The sequence below is a fragment of the Hypanus sabinus genome, chromosome 5 (genome assembly GCF_030144855.1).
Source record: "Hypanus sabinus isolate sHypSab1 chromosome 5, sHypSab1.hap1, whole genome shotgun sequence".
NCBI lineage: Eukaryota > Metazoa > Chordata > Chondrichthyes > Myliobatiformes > Dasyatidae > Hypanus > Hypanus sabinus.
This window is the reverse complement of record NC_082710.1, coordinates 14,931,038-14,954,909: the sequence shown is the minus strand read 5'-3', so window position 1 is coordinate 14,954,909 and position 23,872 is coordinate 14,931,038. Positions and strand designations below refer to the sequence as shown.

The window sequence follows — 23,872 nt, the reverse complement described above, 5'->3', positions numbered from 1 at the left end:
AATTTGACAATTAAAATCCCTCTCTATTAATAAAGAGGAAGTAGTCCAAATAGCACCAAATAGGCCTTGGATTTTGAGATCTCCTTTCCATCCTCCATTCCTCTCGTCACACATCTCCCTCCGTGTATCTGATAAAAGCAGGTGACCTTTGGAACATGGCCACTAACCCCTGAGGGTTGCATCCTTGCACTGTATGGTCCATAAACATGCCAGGCATTTCCTCTTGCATTTCCGATGGAAAAAGTTCCAAGTACAGAGTAAATTTATTATCAAAGTACAAGGGGTGATCAATAAGTTCATGGCCCAAGGTAGAAGGAGTCAGTTTTAGAAAACCTAGCACATTTATTTTTCAACATAGTCCCCTCCTACATGTACACACTTAGTCCAGCAGTCATGAAGCATACAGATCTTGGACCTCCATAAAGTGTCCACAGATGGCTGATTGATAAGCTTGTGGCCTAAGGTTAGTTATACAGCTCTCCTTACATGCACATGCAGTTCAACTCTTTGAGTGATTATGCAGAAAGGTTGAAGTTAATAACTCATCGCCTAGCTTAGGCCATGAACTTATCAATCACCCCTGATTAGTTATAAACTGATGAGTTATTAACTTCAAACTTTCTGCATAATCACTCAAAGAGTTGAACTGCATGTGCATGTAACGAGAGCTGTATAACTCATCTCCTTCTACCTTAGGCCATGAACTTATCAGTCACCCCTGCTGTGGACCACTTCTACAAAGAAGGGAATCCGTATGCTCCACGACCGCTGGACTAAGTGTGTAAATGTAGGAGGGGACTACGTTGAAACATAAATATGCAAGGTTCTCTAAAACTGACTCCTTCTACCTTAGGCCACAAACTTATCAATCACCCCTTGTGCGTATATATTACCATATATTCCTTTGTTGGGTGGCAAGGTAGACATACATCTCTAGCAAAGGAGGTGTAAGGAGCTCCTTCCCTCCACTGGTCTGCAAGGTGTAGCACCTGCTTAGCAGCAGGCTCTCATGAAGCCACAGGAGCAGGTGGTGGATGGTCTCTGAACAGCTGGTACACACAACTCCTGGTTACGCAACCACTGACACCACTGACAATTTCCGAGGAGTATTGCTAATGACTGGGGGTGGGGGGGGGGGGGGGGAAATCACCTGTCTTGTAAAGACACTGCCCAGAAAAAGGCAAACCACTTCAGTAGAAAAATTTGCCAAGAACAATCATGGTCATAAAGACCATAATGGACAACTTCATCGACAAGGCATGTAATGATAATGATAATGATACTAGCTTGAGGTTCAACTTCTTGCTGACATTTACAGGAATTTTCTTTTAATGGAATTTACAAACACTATATATGAAAAAGCCTATCAAACAATCAATGTGTAAATGAAGGCCATCGAATAAAAAATAATATTGAGAAAATGAGTTGTAAAGAGTCTTTGAAAGTGAGTTCCGAGTTGTGGGGAGTGAAGTTATCCACACCAGGTCCAGAACCTGATGGTTGTAGGGTAGACATTGTTCCTGAACCTGGTGGTGGTGTGTCTGCTGACTGATGGGAGTCACCTTCTCCTTTGCTGGTGAAGATGATAGTGGTAGCATTGTCTTTAGAACAGGCATTCCCAAACTGAGGTCCATGGATTCCTTGCTTAATGGTATTGGTCCATGGCATAAAAACAATTGTGAAGAAAGCTCTGAAACTACCTCCTGGAGAGGCTGCATTGTCTGGCCTATGCACCCAAGGTAAATTCCAACACTGTGCTCTCATAAAGCTGCTGGACATGTCATCATATGGGTTCATAGACTCACCCTGGGATAGTTAGTTAGTTAAGATCCGCTGCAAGACAGAATTACAGAAATAAACTTTCTAAAAAAATTATCAGATTGATTTGCCACTCCAAAGAGAGAATGGAATATAAATTCAAAAGGGTTTAAAACTCCAAAAGAAAATAAAAATGAAGAGTGACCAATTCAGAACAAAGTGAGAAGTTTACGTACTGAATCTCCAGCCCACGTGTTTAAGAGATTAGTTTTATTTGTCACAAGTTCATCGAAACATGCAGTGAAATGCATTGTTTTGTATCAAATCAAGCCAGCAAATATTCTGTTGGGTGCTTCCCACAAGTGTCACCATTCTTCCGGCGCCAATGCAGTATGCCTACAACTCACTAACCCCAATTGCACGTCTTTGGAATATGAGAGGAAACTAAAGAACCTAGAGGAAACCCACGCGGGCACAGGGAGAACACATAAACTCCGTACAGGCAGTGGCAGGATTTGAACCCCAGTCTTACAGCTGGCTGCTATAAAGCAACCACTAGGCTATCATACTTATTTGACACAGCAGGCCAAGTTTATGCCAATGGCATAAAGGAAGTCTTGCATCGAAGCTCCAAGTCACACTACAGGATGCTTACCATGACAAATATATTTACACAAGCATCAATCGCTCTCCAGTGCAAAACTGGCAGAGGTTATCTACCCCCTCCAAAATTGGAATGAAACACAACTGCTTGCCACTTTGCTAACACTCTTCTCAGATGTCAGCTCTAGTGCAAATGAAAATCAAAACAAAAACTGCAGATGCTGGAAATCTGAAGTAAAAATAGAAAATGCAGGAAAACTTCCCGTGTTTCAACATATCCCTTGTTCCATCATCCTCCACTTCCTTCCCTACATCCTAGACTAAATTGTTCCTTTCTTTTCCAGTTCTTGTGGTGAATCAGTGAAATTCATTGCCACAGACGGCTGTGGAGGCCAAGTCACTGGGTATAATTAAAGAGGTTGATAGGTTCTTGATTAGTGAGGACACAAAGGTTACAAGGAGAAGGCAAAAGGATAGGGTTGAGGGAGATAATAAATCAGCCATGATAGAAAGGTGGCGAAGACTCAATGGGCCGAAATGGTTAATTCTGCTCCTATGTCTTCTGAAACATCAACAAGACTTAAGACATTAACTGTTCCTCATTTCCTTTCTACAGCTGCTGTCTGATTCGTTGAGTTTCTCAAATATTTTCTCTTCTCATGGCAGCACTCTAACACCGGGAATACTCACCGATCACTGGCTAATTTTCTGACAATTATGTAACAAACTAAAATAAAAGGGTCTGGGCCCAAAACGTCGACTGTACTTCTTCCTATAGATGCTGCCTGGCCTGTTGTGTTCCACCAGCATTTTGTGTGTGTTGCATAAAATCCATCCTCACAACTTTCAAGCCATTTTCTTTTAGCCACTCCTGACCTGAAGAGGTGGATTCTTAGCCTTGCTGGCAGTTCTCGGCACCTTGCAAAATTTCTTTGTGTTCAAGTCAGAGCAGTTGGAGTGATTTCGAAGTTCAAAGTGCAAAGTAAATTTATTTTCAAAGTACATACACAATATACTGTAACTCTGACATGGATGGTTCCAAGCCCAGCTGCAAAAAGATGTGGGGTGGGCACAGGGTTCGCAACCCATTGCATCAAAACCCAGAGCTACTGAATTGCCAGAAGCTCCAAACACATCATCCCTGGGAGAGGAAGGAGCTACACCAGTGGACAACTTGAAAGACTGGCCAACTGGCCCAGAACAGATAACTCTGGCGAGCTGCTGTCAGTGGCCTATGTCTCAGTAAAGGGTAATGGGCTGAGAAAACAGACAGACAGACTTTATTGATCCCGAGGGAAATTGGGATTCGTTACAGCCGCACCAACCAAGAGTAGTGAAGAAATATAGCAATATAAAACCATAAATAATTACATAATAATGTTAATCATGCCAAGTGGAAAAATAAGTACAGGACCAGCCTATTGGCTCAGGGTGTCTGACACTCCGAAGGAGGAGTTGTAAAGTTTGATGGCCACAGGCAGGAATGACTTCCTATGACATTCAGTGTTGCATCTCAGTGGAATGAGTCTCTGGCTGAATGTACTCCTGTGCCTAACCAGTACATTATGGAGTGGATGGGAGACATTGTCCAAGATGGCATGCAACTTGGACAGCATCCTCTTTTCAGACACCACCGTCAGAGGGTCCAGTTCCACCCCCACAACATCACTGGCCTTACGAATGAGTTTGTTGATTCTGTTGGTGTCTGCTATCCTCAGCCTACTGCCCCAGCACACAACAGCAAAAATGATAGCACTGGCCACCACAGACTCTTAGAACATCCTCAGCACAACCTTGACATTGATCCTGCAGGCACCCACAGAACAAAGAAACACAATGAAGTCCATGAAAAGCCACACACAATGAACATCCAATGTGCAAAAGAGGACAAATCCTGGAAATAATTGAAAATATTTATAATATTCAAAATCAGGTTTAATATCACCATGTTATGAAATTTGTTGTTTTTACAGCAGCAGTACAATGCAATACAGTAAATAAATATATATATATATTAAAAATAGATAAATAAGTAGTGAGTTAGTGTTCATGGTTCAATGCCAATTGAGAAATCGGATGGCGAGAGGGGAAGAAGCGGTGTGTGAATCGCTGAGTATGTGCCTTCAGTGTTCTGTATCTCTTTCCTGATGGTAGTAATGAGAAGAGGGCACGTTCTAGGTGATGGGGATCCTTCATGACAAATGCTGCCTTTTTGAGGCATCGCTCCTTGAAAATGTCCAGGATGATACAGAGCTTAGTGCCCATGGTGGGGCAGACTGAATTCACGACTGTCTGCAGCTTCTTTTGATCTTGTGTAGCAGCTCCCCCCACCCCCACCAACCACACCAGATGCTGATGCAGCCAGTTACAATACCCTCCATGGTGCATCTGTTCCTCCTCTGCATTACTTAGACAGAATACAACCTTGAATTGTTCAGTTTTTATCTTTTGGCAAATGCAACAAATTTTGATATCCTTAATAGACAAAGTAAACTGGCAATGACAATATTTGAGATGGCATATTTAGAATTGCATTATTATACTTCAGTTTCATAAATCTGGATTTATTCCAAGCAATGTAATCACATCACTAATTAATAGACTCTAACAAGTGCCAATAAGTGAATGTTTATTCATCTGATACTCTCTTCAAAACATCTGCATTTTCAAAGCTGAATTCATAGAACAAAATGAATGGTTTATATTACAACCCAATAGCAAGCTGGAGCTTTTTTCAAGTATAAAAAGCTTTTTTTAAACAAAAAAATAGCTTTGTGGGAGTTATTTTATAAACCAAAAATTTCAATGCTGCAGTAAAACTAACATTGAAACAAAATTTGCTAATGTGTTTCAGATTTGAGATTTTTTTTGTGTTTGCATTGAGGGCTAAAAGAGACAACCCCTCCCTCCCCCCCCCCCCCCCCACCGAATAATGTTTCTATCATTCGTCTATGATCATCTTCCCAAGCACAGGCAAAGAAGCTTTCTAGCATTCTGTAAGAGAAAGGATTCAAAAGTAGTTGCTTAAAAGACCACCAAAAATAAAGAATTATATTTTACTTAAAACTTTTGCTCCACTTTTCAAACTGGAATATTTCTTGGACAAAAAGTGCATCAAGGACCTACGTTTTTTTGGTAAATATGACTCAGAGGTCAAGAACAATCTGGAATTAGTACAGAGTCAGGATTCTATTCTGAGCATTTTCACTGAAGCTCATTTAAATATAACGGAGACACTACCGTAGAAAATACATTATCTAATTACCTTTATCTTTTGTACAATCAATCAATTCATTACAAATTCAGCTTTTTGCAGGCAAGATCTACAATGAAAGGTTATTGAATCTATTAGATTTTAATGATTTGATTGCCTGGAAAACCATGGAATGGTGCCTGGAGAAACAGCAGCTGTACAGTCCAATCATGTGCCTCCCTTTCAAACAGATTTTTGAAAAAAAATTGTATTTAATTTGCAGTTGCCAAGAAAAATGAGTGGTTCAACACTGTTAAGAGTTAGCCTCTTGTTTTGGGGGGAAAAAACCATGAATGCTTTTGAATTCAAGTCATTGAGTCAGAACACAACAGCACAGAAACAGGCCACTCAGCCCATCTAGTGCATACTGTAGAGTCCCATCGACTTGCACCCCGATCGTAGCCTTCCATACCCATCCCATCCACATATCTAATCAAAGGCAACATTCACTGCTTCGTTTTAATCAAGATTCCTTATAACTTCCTCGAAAATCTCTACAAGATAGGTCAGACATGTCTTACCAAGTACAAAGCCATGTTGACTATCTCTAATCAGTCTGTGTTTATCCAAATACTTATATAACCAGTCCTACAACTTTCCCACTACTGACGTCAAGCTCATTGGCCTATAATTTCCTAGTTTAGTTTTTAGAGCCTTTCTTCAGCAACAGAACAACATTAGCTATCTTCCAGTCGTCCAGTGGAAAAAGGATACTTTAAATATTTCTGCTAGGGCCCCTGCAATTTCTGCACCAGCTTCCCACAGAGCTTGAAGAAACACCTTGTCAGGTCCTGTAGATTTATCCACCCTGACTTTCCTCAGGACAGCAAACACCTCCTCCCCTGCCATCTGCATATAGTCGATGAATGTTGATGCCACTTCTTTTGACTCCATGCCCATCTCCCGCGTAAATACAGATGCAAAAAATCCATTTAAGATCTTCCCCACCTCTTTCAAATCCACACATAGAATACAACTCTGATCTTCCAGAAGACCAATTTTGTCCCTTACAATCCTTTCCTCTTGATATATCTGTAGAAACCCTTGGGATTCTCCTTCACCTTGTCTGCTAGAGCAACCTCTAGACCTCTTGATTTCCTTCTGAGGTGTTCTCTTGTATTCCTTAGACTCGGGTACCTTCACCTGTTCCTATCTGCCTATGCATACTACATACCTCCTTCTTTTTATTAACCAGGTCCTCAATCTCTTTTGAAAAACAAAGTTCCCTAAACCTGTTATTCTTGCCCTTTATTCTGAAAGGAACATACAATTTCAATTTCAAGTACATTTATTACCAAAGAATGTATAAATTATACAACCTGAGGTCTGCTTGCTCACAGGCAGCCACAACGCAAGTAACCTGAAAGAACCCAACTTAAAGAAATAAAAGAATAAAAATAAAAAGACCAACAGCCAATGTGTAAGAAAAGAAAAAGAAGCAAGTCATTCAAACAAATTAAGTGAACAACAACATCCCAAACCAAAAATTAGTCCCCAGATCCAAACCCCAGAGAAGACTCAAAGCCTCACTTATCAGTTCATCATATCAGAGGCCCGGAACACAGCATCCCGGCCGGGCAGTCTTCACAGCCTCAGCACCACCATCACAGAGAACGAGTGAAACCAACTGACACCCTGTCATTTCACCCTATCATGGGCAGCACTTAAACGACCTGACGGAACAATGAAAGGCTCCGCACCCTGGAAAGAGGTGTGAACATCGCGAAGAGCGAGTGAAATCCAATGCCTCGCTATGCCTCGCCTCCGATCTGGGCCAGCATTCAAATTGTCTAATCAGCACATGGTACCTCACATTATGACCCAGACACCAAATTTATTTTAGCTATATAGTTTAACAGGTTTAACTATATCTTTCTTTTCACGACAACCCCTTAACAAAATTTTTGATCTTCCAAACGAATACTTTTATAGTGGCTTAGAGTAAAATGCTGTTTGATAGCATTCCTATTATTCATTTTGACATTGTTTCTTTGGTTCAGAGATACAGAAACCCACATGATTGTCGTTGCAAACCAGCTGATAGTGCATCACAATGAGGGACGATTGCATTGCCCGAGACATCATGCGCTGAATACCAAAAACGACAGGAAGATAAATGATTAGATTACTAGTCTTGGTTGAAGAATTTACAATGTCTTATAAGTGAGAACTCTCCTGCCCTTGTTCATACTGTGCCGTACAGCACTCAGTTCAATATCCCCAAAGTTTGAAACATTCGATCTTAAGGATGCCCTTTTAATTTTATAATTTATTATTCTTCATTTTTGCATTTGCATGGTCTTTTGGCACATTGGTTGTCTGTCCTGTTGGGCGCGGCCTTTCATTGATTCTACTGTGTTTCTTGTGCTTCAGAATCAGAATCAGGTTTATTATCAGCAAGTGTCATGAAATATATCAAGTTAGCCACAGCAGTTCAATATAATACATGATAATACAGAAAGAAGATGAAAAATAATGATTCAACGTCTATTTAGGAATCAGAAGACAGAGGGGAAGGAGCTGTTCCTGAATCACTGAGACGTACCTTCAGGCTTCTGTACCTCCTATATGACAGTAAGAATGAGAAGAGGGCATGTCCTGGGTGATGAGGGTCCTTAATAATGGACACTACCTTCCTGAGGCATTGCTCCTCAAAGATGTCTTGGAGGCTAGTACCCATGATGGCGTTGACTAACTTTACAACTTTCTGTAGCTTCTTTCAATCCTATGCAGTAGCCCATCAGACAGTGATGCAGCCGACAGAACGCTCTCCACGATACATATACAGACATTTTGTCTATATATGTACCGTGGAGACGTACCGTGGTGAGAAGCTGACAGTGATGCAGGTGGATGCTTCCCTGGTGTCATGGATTATTGATTACCTGACTGGCAGACCACAGTACGTGCGCTTGCAACACTATGTGTCAGACAGAGTGGTCAGCAGCACTGGGGCTCCACAGGGGACTGTCCTGTCTCCCTTTCTCTTCACCATCTACACCTCGGACTTCAACTACTGCACAGAGTCTTGCCATCTTCAGAAGTTTTCTGATGACTTGGCCATAGTTGGATGCATTAGAAAGGGAGATGAGGCAGAGTATGGGGCTACGGTGGGAAACTTTGTCACATGGTGCGAGCAGAATCATCTGCAGCTTAATGTCAAAAAGACTAAGGAGCTGGTGGTGGACCTGAGGAGGGCTAAGGCACCAGTGACCCGTTTCCATCCAAGGGGTCAGTGTGGACATGGTGGAGGATTACAAATACCTGGGGATAAGAATTGACAATAAACTGGACTGGTCAAAGAACAACGAGGCTGTCTACAAGAAGGGTCAGAGCCGTCTCTACTTCCTGAGGAGACTGAGGTCCTTTAACATCCGCCGGACAATGCTGAGGATGTTCTACGAGTCTGTGGTGGCCAGTGCTATCATGTTTGCTGTTGTGTGCTGGGGCAGCAGGCTGAGGGTAGCAGACACCAACAAAATCAACAAACTCATTCGTAAGGCCAGTGATGTTGTGGGGGTGAAACTGGACTCTCTGATGGTGGTGTCTGAAAAGAGGATGCTGTCCAAGTTGCATACCATCTTGGACAATGTCTCCCATCCACTCCATAATGTATTGGTTAGGCACAGGAGTACATTCAGCCAGAGACTCATTCCACCGAGATGTAACACTGAGCGTCATAGGAAGTCATTCCTGCCTGTGGCCATCAAACTTTACAACTCCTCCCTCGGAGTGTCAGACACCCTGAGCCAATAGGCTGGTCCTGGACTTATTTTTCAACTTGGCATGATTAACTTATTATTATTATTTAATTATTTATGGTTTTATATTTCTATATTTCTACATTATTCTTGGTTGGTGCGACAGTAATGAAACTCAATTTCCCTCGGGATCAATAAAGTATGTCTGTCTGTGTGTTTCAAGTGCTTAAGGTGACAAACCAATTCTATGAGGATTGGTTCTTGTTCCCTCATCTGACCCTTCCTGAAATCCACATTCAGCTCTTTTGTCTTACTGACATTGAGTGCAAGGTTGTTGTTGTGACACCAGTCTACTAGTTGGCATATGTCACTCCTGTACATTCTCTGATCTCCATCTGAGATTCTACCAGCAATGGTTGTATCATCTGCAAATTTATATATTGTATTTGAGCTATGCCTAGCCACACAGTCATGGGTATAGAGAGAGTAGAACAATGGGCTAAGCACACACCCCTCTGAGGGGCACCACCACTGATCGTAAGCGAGGAGGAGATATTATTACCAATCACCACAGACTGCGGTCTTCTGGTTAGGAAGATAAGGATCCAATTGCAGAAGAGGTACAGAGGCCCGATCAAGACTGTGGGAATGATAGTATTAGATGCTGAGCTATGGTCAACGAACAGCATCCTGACATACGTCCAGGTGATCTGGTGTGAAGAGCCATCGAGATTGCATCTGCCATAGACCTATTGTGGTGATTGGCAAATTGCAGTGGGTCCAGGTCCTTGCTGAGGCAGGAGTTGATTCGAGCCATGAGCAACCTCTCAAAGTGTTTCATCACCATAGTTGTGAGTGCTGGACAATAGTCTTTAAGGCAATCCACATGACTCTTCTTAAGCTGTGGTATAATTATTGCCTTTTTGAAGCAAGTGAAAACTTCCAACTGTACAGCAAGAGGTTGAAAACCTTAAATATTCCTGCCAGTTAGTTGTCACAAGCTTTCAGAAGCTGACCAGATACTCTGTTGGGGCTTGCTGCCTTTCAAGGGTTCACCATTCTGAAAAACAGTCTAACATTAGAGATCACAGGGCCACCAGTGCAGCAGGGGCCTTTGAGGAATCCAGCGAGAAGTACGGACACAATCGGCATTGCTTCTATTAGTTTTAAGCAGAGATTCTTTACTCAATGCTTAGGACATTTTTGTTAACTGTACAGACCTTGTGATTCTTCAGCAGTAGCAGGCTCAAACAGAAATATTTAACCATTTCTGTTAAGCTATGCTGCACAAGATCACTGACTTCAAGACAGCCCAGAAGCATATTTACTGATATTGCCAACAAGAAAATGAATCTCAGGGTTGTACATGTTGATACATTGTACTTTGATAACAAATTTACTTTGATTTTTTTCAATTTTGAATCTTAACCATGAAGGAAGTAACAGTGGAAAGCTAAAGGTACAAGTTTTGGCTTGTGTTTTTGCCACAAAGATACAAATGTTGAACTTTATAAGAAGATAAACCGGTTCAAGAGAAAAAAAAAAGCAAAAAACAACAGTCTGCCAATCTTCCTAAATACAAATCCAGATTTATCCAAAATAACTTACACAGCAATAAATCTAATTAGATTATGGTGGAAATATTTATCCAAGTAACAGCATCCATGGAGACAAAAACCAGAAGTGATGTTCCAATTTGAGTACCTTTCACCCAAACTTGGAAAACATTAGAGGTGTTTAATCGCAAACATCAGGAAGTCTGCAGATGCTGGTCGTCCAAAGCAACAGACAAAATGCTGAATGAACTCAGGAAGTCAGACAGCATCTACAGAAATGCATAGACAGTCGACGTTTCGGGCTGAGACCCTTCATCGGGACTGAGAAGGAAGGGGAGCAAAAAGGTGGGGGAGGGGAAGGAGGATAACTAGCTGGTGATAGGTAAAGCCAAATGGGTGGGAAAGGTCATGGGCTGGAGAACAAAGGATCTGATAAAGAGGAGAGTGGACCATAGGAGAAGGGAAGGAGGAGGGGACCCAGGGTGAACTAACAGGCAAGTGAGGAGAGGTAAAAGGTCAGAGTGGACAATAGAGGAAGATAGAGGAAGGTGGAATGGGGGGGGTGGGGGAAGAGGGAACTTGTTTGCCATAAGGAAAATCGATATTCATGCCATCAGGTTGGAGGCTATCCAAACAGAATACAAGGTGTTGCTCCTCCACCCTGACGGTGGCCTCATCTTGGCACGAGAAGGCCATTGATTGACATGTTAGAATAGCAATGGGAATCCAAATTAAAATGTTTGGCCAATGGGAAGTTGCACCTTTTGTGGTCAGAGTAGAGGTGCTCAACAAAGTGGCCCCCAGTTTTACAACAGGTGCTTCAAGAGCACTGGACCCAACAGCTAACCCCAGCAGATCCACAGGCGAAGTGTTACCTCACCTGGAAGGATCTGCCTGGGGCCCTGTTTCAGAGAAGGGAGAGAGGAATGGAAACAAAAATAAGAGACTGTTTGTTCATGGGTGGAAAGCAAAAGAGACTGAGTGACAAGCGATGATGGGACCAGATCGCAGCAGGGAGTGAACATATGTTAATCTCCGCCGATGTCTGGGGAGAATGGGATGGGTTGCCTTCTGATAAAAGATCGTGTAGACGGTTGATATCCGCTGGTTTAGAAGAGCAAGAGAGGGTAAACAAAAGTTAAGGTCTCAATAGGTGGATGTGGATAGGATGTTTACACACCTCCCCTAGGAAGGTATCTAGAGAGAGTCACAGTTTAAAAATAAGGAAATACTTATTTAGGGCAGATGAGATGACACATTTTTCTCCTCAGAGCCATTGTCTATACAATACTACAGTGAAAGCTCAGAATAGGCCCTTCTGGCCTTTGGAGCCACACAGCCCAGCAATACCCCAATTTAATCCGAACCTAATCATGGGGCAATTTACAATGACCAATTAACCTACCAATCGGTGTGACCTTGGACTGTAGCAGGAAACTGGAGCACCTGGAGGGAAGCATGTGTTCATGGGCAGAACATACAAACTCCTTACAGGCAGCTACGGGAATTGAACCCAGATCGCCTGCACTGTGAAGTGTTGTGTTAACCGCTACGCTGTCACGCTGTGATCACAAGGAAACTGGAGCAGGAATAGGCCACCTGGTTGCACATGGCTGATCTGCCCAAAGCCACACAGCTTGTTCTTTACCAGCTCTCATGACCCTTAATTCCCCAAGGTTGGAAAATTTTATAACTATATAAAATTATATAGCTATGACAACCTACTCAGGCAGAGAATTTCACAGCTTCACCAACATGTACAACAAGAATAGTATTAAGGAGAAATAGAGAAATAAGTGATAAGCTAACACAGTTTGAAAGGTTATTCTGGGAAGCCAGGAATGCAGAGTCAAAGTCAAATTCACATTATCAATGACCTGATTAAATGGCAGGACAAATTCAAGGAGCTGAATGGGCAAGCGCTGATTCTTCTATAATTCATTCATGTATTAAAATGAATAAAGGCAGGAAAGAGAGGAAAAAGGAATCATGCTAGAACAGCGAGATACAAAACACAGCGGCTGCTGGAAATCAGAAATAAGATAACGAGCAAGCTAGGCAGCATTTGAATAGAACAGGGTGTTCCAAACTTTTTATGCCATGGACCCCTACCATTAACCCACAGGTTCCTGGACCTCTGTTGATGTAGAGAAAAAACTCCTCCTAACCTTAGATCTAGCAGATCAAACTGTGAGCATTAACCCCCAGTTGCTCCATCATTACTTAGGCGCTCCTTAACCTTCTGAATAGTTTCTGTAATAAGTACTCAATAACACAAGAGGCTTTTCAAATGCTGGAGAGCCAGAGCAGCACACACCAAATGCTGGAGGAACTCAGCAGGTCAGACAGCATCTATAGAGGAACAGTCTCCAGATGGAGAGGAAACAGTTCAAGACTGGAAAGGAAGGAAGGTGAAGTGGGGGATGGTGGTGGAAGTACAACCAGGTGGGAGAACTCAGTGTTTAACTTGTAATTTATAGTAATTTTGTCTTCACACTGTAGGTATGTTGCATCCGGAATTATTTCCAGGTAGCTGACGATTTCCTTCCACGCTGCTCTGACGCATTGGGAAATCACGTACTGGCAAGTTACAGCAGTAGTTTGCCGTTGCCTTCTGCCGGGTGAGTTTTTTTTTTAAAAAAGAGATCACCAGCTCTTAATGATCACCAGCTGGATTTAAACCCAGGACCTCTCACCCCGAAGCCCAGTGCTGATGCCACTACACCACCAGCCAGTCCACTACACTGCTGCACTAAACAATAAATTTGATATTATATAAGACAGTGATAATAAACCTGATTTTGATTTCAAGATAGTCAAGATTGTTTAATGTCATTTCCAGCACACAAGTGTAAAGCAGAATGAAATACTCTGAATCCAATGCAGCACAAAAAACACAGTAAGATTAAGAAGAAATAATAAAAAGCACAATAAATATAAATACATAAGATAGCTTTTATATATATATATATATATATATAATGCTGCCTCATTCAGCTGTACCTATGCATGGTTGAATGAAAATTAAACTTGATTTCATTTGAATTGAATTGATTGTAGATATTCTAATCATATTTTGAAGCTTTATTATCTACAGCATGTTTCTTAGCTCATTTATGTAGGAGTACTCGTAAATCCAGCGGCAAGGTGGAGATACATCTCTACCAAGAGAGGTGTAAAGCACTCTCTCCCTCCACTTGCCTGCAGGTCAACCTTGGGCAAGGTGTAACACCTGCTTAGCCACCCAACAACCCCCGCCCCCACCGATCAGGGTCACATGAAGCCACTGGACCAGGTGGAGTTTGGTCGTATGGGCAATTGGGGCACATCACAAGACCTGGTTATGCAACCACTGACACCAGGCAGACAATCTCTGAAGAATACTGATAACCACTGGGGTCACCCTTCTTGGAAAGACCCTGCCCAGAAGGCGGCATGGCAAACTATTTCTGTAGAAAAATTTGCCAACAACAATCACGGTCATGGCAAGACCATGATTACCCATGTCATGCAGCACATAACAACAACAATGGTGACTGGTAAAACAAGTCTTCAGGTACTAAAGCTTTTCTCATTTAAACAGGAATAATCCTTGGATGAGGCAAGTTGTACTTGTGAGCATAGGAAAGGCCTAATGTTATAAATAACTTCACAATGTTTGCATGTACTTTAATACAATAGCCATTACTAGTCCCTCCGCATCGCTGATGTTTGAATTTTCTCCCCATTTAGATAATAGTCTGCACATATTGTTCCTTTTCCCAACACTGTATTCCATCTGCCACTTTTTTCCCTATTCTTTCAATTTGTCTAAGTTTTGCTGCAATCAACACAACTTATCCCTACACCTATCTTCCTTATAGACTTTGCCACAAAGTCATTAATTTCACTATCTAAACCACTGACAAACAATTTGAAAAGCAGTGGTCCCAATACTAATCCCCAAGGAACACCAATAATCACTGGCAGCCAACCAGAAAAGGCCCACTTTATTTCCACTCTCTGCTCCTGCCCGTCAGCCATTCCTCTATCTATGCCAGTATCTTTCCTGTAACACCACAGGACATTGTCTTGTTAAGCAATCTCATGTGAGGCACATTATTGAATGCCTTTTGATAATCCAAGTAAATGACATCCCCTGCCTCCCCTTTGTCCACCCTGCTTGTTACTTCCTCGAAGAATTCTAATAATTTTTCAGGAAGGATTTCCCTTTACAGGAACCATGCTGACTTCAACTTATTTTATCATTAGTCTCCAAGTACCCCAAAACCTCATCCTTAATAATGGACTCCAACACTTTCCCAACTACTGGCCTATAATTTTCTCTTTTCTCTTTCTCACTTCTTAAAGAGTGGAGTGACATTTGCAATTTTCCTGTCCTGCCGAACCATGCCAAAATCAAGTGATTCTTGAAAGATCGTGACCAATGCATCCGTTATCTCTCCAGCAACCTCTCTCAGGACTCTGGAATGTAGTCCATCTGGTCCAGGTGACTTATCCATCTTCAGACCTTTCAGCTTGCCTGGCACATTTTCCTTTGTAATAGCAATGACACTCAGTCCTGCTCCCTGACATGCACGGACTGCTGGTACACAGCTTGCATCCTCCACAGTAAAGCCTGAAGCAAAGTTCATCTCCCATTTCGTTATTCCCCCATTACTACATTATCAGTATCGTTTTCCAGTGGTCCAATATCACCTCTCACCTCCCTTTTACTCTTTATATAACTGAAAAACTTTTAGTATCCTGCTTTATATTATTATTTGCCCTCATGTTTCCCCTTTTTAAAGCTTTTTTAGTTGCCTTTTGTTGGATTTTAAAAGCTTCCAAATCATCCAAATTCTACTCACATTTGCTACCTTATCTGGCCCTTTTCCTGGCTTTTATACAGTCCTTAACTCCCCTTGTCAGCCACAGTTGCCTAGTCCTGCCATTTGAGAACAACTTCTGTGGGATATACCAATGCTGCAGCTTGTAAACTACTCCCAGAAACTTCAGCCATCTCTGCTCTGACGTCATCCCCACCAGTATCCTCCTCCCATCTACCTGGGCAAGCTCCTCTCTCATGCCTCTGCAATTCCCTTTATTCCATTGCGATACTGATAAATGTGACTTAAGCCTCTCCCTCTCAAATTGCAGTATGAATTCAATCATATTATGATCCACTGTTTCCTAAGGGTTCCTTTACGTTGAGCTCCCTAATAAGATCTGGGTTATTACACAACACAAGACAGCCTTTCCCCAAGTAGTCTCAAGCACACGCTGTTCTAAAAAAGCCATCTCATAGGCATTCAACAAATTCCCTCTTCCGCAATCCGACACCAACCTGGTTTTCCCAATCCCCTTGCATACTGAAGTCCACCATTACAATTGTGGCATCACCCTTATTACGTACCTTTTCCAGCTCCCTTTGCAATCTCAACTCCACATCTGGGCAACCATTTGGAGGCCTATATATGATTCCCATAATGGATTTTTAACCCTGCAGTTAGTTAACTCCACCTACAAAGATTCAACTTTCTCTGACCCTGTGTCACCTCTTTCTAAAGATGTAATTCCATCTCTTACTAACAAAGCCACATGAGAAGATATGCCTTCCTGCCTGTCCTTTCCAGACAAAGTATATCCTTTGATGTTAAGCTCCCAACTGACCTTTTTTCAGCCATGACTCAGTGATCCCCAAGTCATACCAACCAATCTCAAATTGCACCATGTGTTCGTCCACCTTATTGCAAATGCTACTTGCACTGAAATACGGCATCTTCAGTTCTGCTTTCTTCGCCCTTATGAATTTTGCCTCTGCGGTACAAATTAACTGCTTGATCTGTCTACTGTTGTACCCAATCATTGGCTTGGCCTTCCTTACCTTGATATGACATATTATATCATCTAGTTGCAAACCTGCTGGCTCATCCTCAGCTCTATCACACTGGTTCCCTTCTTGACCAACCTCCCTCCCATGGACCTTATCAAATACCTTCCTAATATCCATGTAGACAACATCCATTGCCTTTCCTTCATCCACTTTCCTGGTAACTTCCTCAAAAAACTCTAAGATTGGTTAAACATGACCTACTATGCACAAACCCATGCCGACTATCTACCTTGAATCCCTACTGATTGATGACTTGGTATACATACTCAAACATGCTACAATTATCAACTGTTGTCTTATTCAATTGCTTATAGATTTACTTTTTCAAATGTGAGGCACAATCCCTAAAGTTTGACTGTGTTTGAATAAATTCAATGGTAACAGAGCTCAACTTTCACTTTTCAATGACATATCTAGTATACTGTCATCAGTTCAGCATAATTAACTCAAGAATTTTAAAATTATTTCTGATTTGTCATCTGAGTGTTGCTAGAATTCCTTGTGGGTATTCTAGAACAAAGTACAGAAAATTAAAGCAGATATTACTAATAGGGTAGGAAGTAGAGCTGTAACTTATTGAAAACAGATGCAGGGATCTCAAGCAATTCTATTGCAGGCCTGAAACTTCCTCTGCTATTAGGCAACATCAAGATAGAAAGAGTCAGAGGACAGAAAATGTTGATGAAAATAACAGGATCTCTTTCACAAAGCAACATATTGACTAAATGTCATATATTCACATCATTTGCTTATTTCTTGTATTTCGAAAGGAAAATTGTGTGTTTGCCTTTTGAGCAGTCTGTCTAAATAGAATAACAAAGGTGTCACATCAGCAAATACTTCAACAATATAGTCCTTCCTTATTATTACACAGGCATATTAGCCTATATGCATGCCTGTGGATTAGGAGTTTAAAACCTTTTTAAACTGGAAACAAGCAAGCTACCCCAGCTCAGCATCATAAAATACACACACCAGGATTCTGCAAATTGATACGAGGGGTGATCGATAAGCTTGTGGCCTAAGGTGGAAGCATTCAATTTTAGAAAGCCTAGCATGTTTATTTTTCAACATAGTCCCCTCCTACATTTACACACTTAGTCCAGCGGTCACGAAACATACAGATCTTGAACCTCCGGAAAGTGTCCACATCACGGGTGATTGATAAGTTTGTGGCCTAATGTAGATATACAGCTCTCCTTACATGCACATGCAGGTCAACTCTTTGAGTGATTAGGCAGAAAGTTTGAAGTTAATAACTCTTCTCCTTCGACCTTGGGCCACAAACTTATCAATCACCCGGATGAGTTATTGACTTCAAACTTTCTGCATAATCACTCAAAGAGTTGACCTGCATGCACATGTAAGGAGAGTTGTATAACTCATCTCCTTCTACCTTAGGCCATGAACTTATCAATCACTCATCCTTGGACACTTTCTGGAGGTCCAAGATGTATGCTCCACAACCGCTGGACTAAGTGTGTAAATGTAGGAAGGGACTATGTTGAAAAATAAATGTGCTAGGTTTTCTAAAATTGACGCCTTCTACCTTAGGCCACAAACTTATCAATCACCCCTTGTACTATGGCTGTTAGCAATAAGAGCAGAAGTAAAAATGCTTCAACCCTGGAAAGTAGAATAAGCATCAATAACTGACCACACTTTAAGGGTCAGAGTCAGATAGCATTGAAACAAGCAGCTTGGCCCAAATCGTCCAGCAAACTAGCCCTACCTGCCTGTGTTTGGCCTGTAGTCCTCCAAATCTTGCATTCCCATGTACTTTTCAATGTGGCAGTTAAGCAACTCAACCACTGTATCAATCAATCATTTCAAATATGCACCACCCTTTGCATGAAGATGCTGTTCTTGATGGTCCTTTTTCAATCTCTCAGCTCTCAAACTGAACTTCTGCCCTCTTGTTTTAGCACCATCCCTGGGGAAGAGATTGTGTGCTTTCACCCTGTCTCTGTCCCGCGTGATCACATCTCTCAGGTCACCCTCTCCAACTGCAACATTCCAGAGAATAAAGTTCTGCCCTCAAGTCCAGGCAACATCCTGGTTAATGTTTTCTGCGCCCTTTCTAGTTTAATAACATATCTTTCTATAAAAGGGTGACCAAAACTGTCACAGTACTTCAAGTAGGGCCTCTCCAACCTCTTATATAACTGGAATATAACTTCCCAACTCCTGTAGTCAGTGCCCTGACTACTGAAGGCCAGCATGCTCAACAGCTTCTTCACCATCTTATCTAGCTGTGTCAGCGCCTTCAGCACACTGGCATTCCCAGATCCCTCTGTTCCACACGCTCCCTCAGCCCATTGGTTTCATCTCCCAGAATACAACACACACTTATCTGGATTGAAATCTATTTGCCAGTTCTCAACCCACATACCTTTACCTATTCCCCTGTAATTTTTTCATAACCTTTTTATTTATTTATTGAGAAACGCACAAGGTAGGCCCTGCCACCCTTCGAGCCACACCACCCAGTGACCCCCAATTTAGCCGTCACCTAGCCACGGGACAATTTACAATGTTCAATCAGCCTTCCGACCGGTATGTCTTCAGAAGCTCATGCAGTCACGGGGAGAATATAGAAAACCCCTTCGAGGCAGTGGCAGGAATTAAGCCCAGGTCGCTAGTACTGTAAAGTGTTGTGCTAAACACTACACTACCCTACCACCCATTTCACAGCCTTATTTACAATCACTGCCTTATACAACCAATTTGGACGTGAATACATAAGTTACATACAATAAGGGTCCCAGCCCCAGTACTTCTGGCACACCAACTGGACACAGGCCCCCTGTCTGAGAAACAACTCTCGACCATCACCCTCTGCTCCCTATCACTGAGCCAATTAAGAATCCAATCTGCTATCTGCCCTGGGCCCCATGCAATCTAACCTTTCAGATTAACTTGTCATGAGGGACCTTGTCAAAGCCCTTGCTGAAGTCCACATAGACAACATCCACTACCCTACCCTCACCTACCTTCTTGGTTTCCTCCTCATTTCTCAGATACTACTTCCTATCAAACTATAGTCACAAATGATTCTGCTGTGTTCATCTCTGCGTGTTTGGGTGACAGGGTGGAGGGACATCTCTACCAAAGGCAATCTCTGAAGAGTATTGATAGTGGCTGTAGTCACCTGTCTTGTAAAGACACTGCCCAGTAGAAGTCAATGGCAAACCACTTCTGTTGAAAAATTTGCCAAGAACAATCATGGTAATGGATGGAAGACCATGATCATACATTTTACACGACACCACACATAATGATAATGATGCTGAATACCAAACACTAATTAAACTGTAAACAAGAGGGAAGTAAATACCAGCTCTACTCTGCTTTTAGATTGGAACAGAGCCTGTGTTAACACGTGAAAGCTGGAATTCTACACTGAATGACTTGGTATTTATTCTCTAATCTAAGTGGTAACATGTACAACAAAAATCAATTGGCGTCCTATTTAAGTTGTTCATAGATTTATTTTGAGGTGCAATCACTTAAGGCTGTCACAGTGCATGAATAAATTATCAAGTAACAGAGCTTGGGTTTTACTCTTCTGTGACATGCCTGGTACAGTGCCATCAGCGCAATCATGTCCAACTTTGCAAAGTTCATCCTCAACCAAACCTAACGTAAACCAGCTGTTAAAAAGAGTAGATGAAAATCGAGTCCTTGCTTGCGGAGCCTGAACTGGTAAAGCGAGACCGGGTGACTGACAGTGGGGCTGGTGTCAAACCACACGCCGTGCCTCTACGGGAAGCAACACGGCACCAAGTTACTGATCGAATCACCCATGGCACCGAACCAACATACTTGGAAGCGATCGGCTCAGAGCAGTGGCCCGAAAGGGCGAGACAACTTGGCGGAAGCGTTTCGCAGCGAGTTTAAAAATAAAATGACAGTCAGCCGTTGTCGGCGGAGGAGCGGGACTCTGTCTGCCAGAACAAGGGAAGGGAGTTGCGGTTACTCCCGCACCGGAGAAGATCCTGGGTGCGTGTCTCCACCCCCACCCACCCTTCTCTCGCTGCCCCGCCAAACACACCACAACTAGATTTCAGAGTTGCCTCGGCCTCGATTACCTGGGTAGAAGTTACTACTCGGTCCTTACAGAAGGGCGTCTGTGGCGCAGTGAACGCCCTGGGACGGGAGGGGGTCACTCCGTCATTCACCCCGGCCGCCCTGGGCGGGGGCACTGCCCTGTGCCATCCGCCCAACCGCGCTGGGCCACAGGGAAGCGCCCACCGATAGAGATCAGCGGGAAAGAAAGCTGGACGATTCCGCCAACGGAACGGGGGTTCGGCTAGACTGAGACCGAGACCGGGCGGGTTTAATCAAACGGCAGCGCCCCGACCCCGTCGCCTTTACCTTTCTGGGCTCTTTGGGTTTCCTCTTGTGTGATTGCGACATGTTTCGGAGTTGGCGCTGAAACTGGACTGCTCGCTCGAACGGGCAAACCCGGACTAAACTTATCCCAGAGTTACTGGCTCTTCCCTCTCCAAACTTGTGTTGCGGAGGATTCGAGTCGAGGGCGTGTCCTCTTTCACTCCCTCTGCGTTTTTGTGCCCTGAAACACCCAGTAACAGGTTAAACAGACTCTACAGCATTTCATACACAGCAAGCAAGCCATGCACATCTTCGGCACCACTGCCTTTAAGGCGATCTCGCTGTTGTTCAGAATTAGCTAGCACACCACATTAGTAACCGCAATGAGAATATCTCAGACTTCCTCAGGACGAAGACAGAAGCCACTTGGCCCATCGAGTCTATGCCAACGCAAACCTATTACACATCTGATACCTTGCAGCCTAATTTTTCTTGCGGGAACATTAATCCTCCCTGATTTTCCCACCAGAGAATGAGAGGAAAGCCCCTGCTGCATCCAGCAGAATCCCAAAGGGAAGGAGACACACATTCCACAGACGGTGCCCGGAGTACAAATCAACCGGCTGTGGATCATTGGCACTTAACCTGCTTTGACTGTGTCGCCCCCTTTCTATTAATCACCCCTTACGGTATCTTTTCTGGGGGGAAAAAAAACTTAATCGGTCTCAACGATGATTTTCTTTTAGCTTCTGATTCTCTCGTGTAACATAGACCGGAAATTGAAACTTATTTGCTGGAAAGCACGGGTGGGAAACTCTTGAGCCACTGCTTCGAAGTTCTGCAGAATCATTGCCTGAACATTGTGGTAATCCATCCAGATATTCTACCCCGCTTTCTAAAAGCGTTTCCCTAACCTCAACCAGGCAAGTGAGTAAATTACGTGCAGTAATGGTACCTGTGCAAATCAGAATAATTGGCAAGAAGTTGCACTCAAATGATTGAACACCTGAGGGTGTTTCCTGGAACATTGTGTCTCAAAACCACATCAAGAAAATTCAAGGTGGAGAATATATTTGAAGGTATATCTAAAAGGGGAGAGAACTAGGAAAGGTGATCTAGGACCTAGGGCATAGATAGCTGAAGGCTCTTTACTGTTGACTGAGAAACTATGAGAATCAGAAGACATACAGATCAGGGAAAGCTACAAATAAGATATAGGAGCAGAATTAAGCCATTTGGCCCATCGAGTCTGCTCTGCCATTTCATCATGGCCGATCCAATTTTCATTTCAGCTCCAGTCTCTTGTCTTCTCCCCATATCCCATCATGCCCTGAGCAATCAAGTATCTATCAACCTCAACCTTAAGTATACATTAAGACTTGGCCTCCACAGATTTCTTTGCCCACTCTCCTTCTGTCGCCTCTCTACTTCCTCAAAACTATCTCACCCTCCATCTTCTTATTACCCGCAAACTTTGCAACAAAGCCATAATTCCGTTATCCAAATCATTGACATATAACATAAAAAGAATAATTCCCAACACAGACCTCTGTGGAACGTCACTGGTAGCCAACCAAAATAGGCTCCCTTTATTCCCACTCTTTGCCTCCTGCCAATCAGCCACTGTTTTATCCATGCTAGAATCTTTCCTGTAACACCATGGGCTTCATAGCTTGTGAAGCAGCCTCATGTGTGGCACCTTGTCAAAGACCTTCTGAAATCCAAGTACAAAACATCAATTGATTCTCTTTTGTTAATCCTCCATGTTATTTCCTCAAAGAACTCCAACAGATAAGTCAGGCAAGATTTTTCCTTGAGGGAACCATGCTGACTATGGCCTATTTTTTCATGTGCCTCCAAGTACCCTGAGACCTCATCTTAATAATCAATTTGAATATCTTCCCAACCACTGATAATCGGACTAACTGGCCTATAGTTTCCTTTCATCTGCCTCTCTCCCTTCTTGAAGAGTGGAGTGACATTTGCAATTTCCAGCCTTCCAGAACCATCCAGAATCTAGAGATTCTTGAAAAATCATTACTAATTCCTCCACAATCTCTTCAGCCACCTCTTTCGGAGTCCTGGGCTGTTTACCATCTGATCCATGTAACTTATCTACTTTTCAGTTTCCCAAGAACCTTCTGTCTACTTGTGGTAACTTCAAGCACTTCATGCCCCCTGACACCTGGAACTTCCACCAAACTGCTAGTGTTTTCCACAGTGAAGACTGATGCAAAATATTTATTCAGTTCATCCACCATTTACTTGTCCCCAATTACTACCTCTCCAGCATAAATTTCCAGCAGTCCAATATCCACTCTCACCTCTATTTTTACACTTACTGTATCTGAAGAAACTTTTGGTATCCTCTTTAATATTATTAACTAACTTAGTCTCGTATTGACTTTAACTTCTTTATGACTTTTTAGTTGCTTTCCATTGGTTCTGTAACTTCCCACTAATAATTGCTCTATTATATGTCCTCTCTTTGGCTTTTATGTTGGTTTTGAGTTCTGTTGATACCCACGGTTGTGTCATCTTTCCTTTGAAATACTTCTTCCACTTTTGGATGTATATATCCTGTCCCTTCCAAAATGGCTTCTGAAATTCCAGCCATTGGTGCTCTCGTCATCCTTGTCAGTACTCTTTTCCAATCAGTCCTGGTCGACTCCTCTCTCATGCCTCTGTAATTCCCTTTACTCTATTGTAATACTGATAGTCGGCTGGTGGCGCAGTGACATCAGTGCCGGACTCCGGAGTGAAAGTTCCCGAGTTCGAAACTAGTCGGGCC

At 42.7% G+C, this 23,872-nt stretch overlaps 1 protein-coding gene across 10 annotated transcripts in view; it reads right to left on the bottom strand.

Moving 5' to 3' along the window:
* cast (calpastatin) overlaps positions 1–21,361 on the bottom strand; it is a 197,830-nt gene extending 176,469 nt beyond the window's left edge. For 4 of the 10 annotated variants that reach the window (XR_009512107.1, XM_059969426.1, XM_059969427.1 and 1 more), the window contains exon 1: positions 21,124–21,361. Coding sequence is in view for 9 of the 10 variants with exons in the window: in XM_059969426.1 (XP_059825409.1) it covers positions 21,124–21,165 (42 nt within the window). In the remaining variant the exon portion in view is untranslated. The remainder of the gene's footprint in view (positions 1–21,123) is intronic. The other 6 variants (XM_059969430.1, XM_059969429.1, XM_059969432.1 and 3 more) reach the window with 6 other exon arrangements.
* Between the last annotated feature and the right edge of the window lie 2,511 nt (positions 21,362–23,872).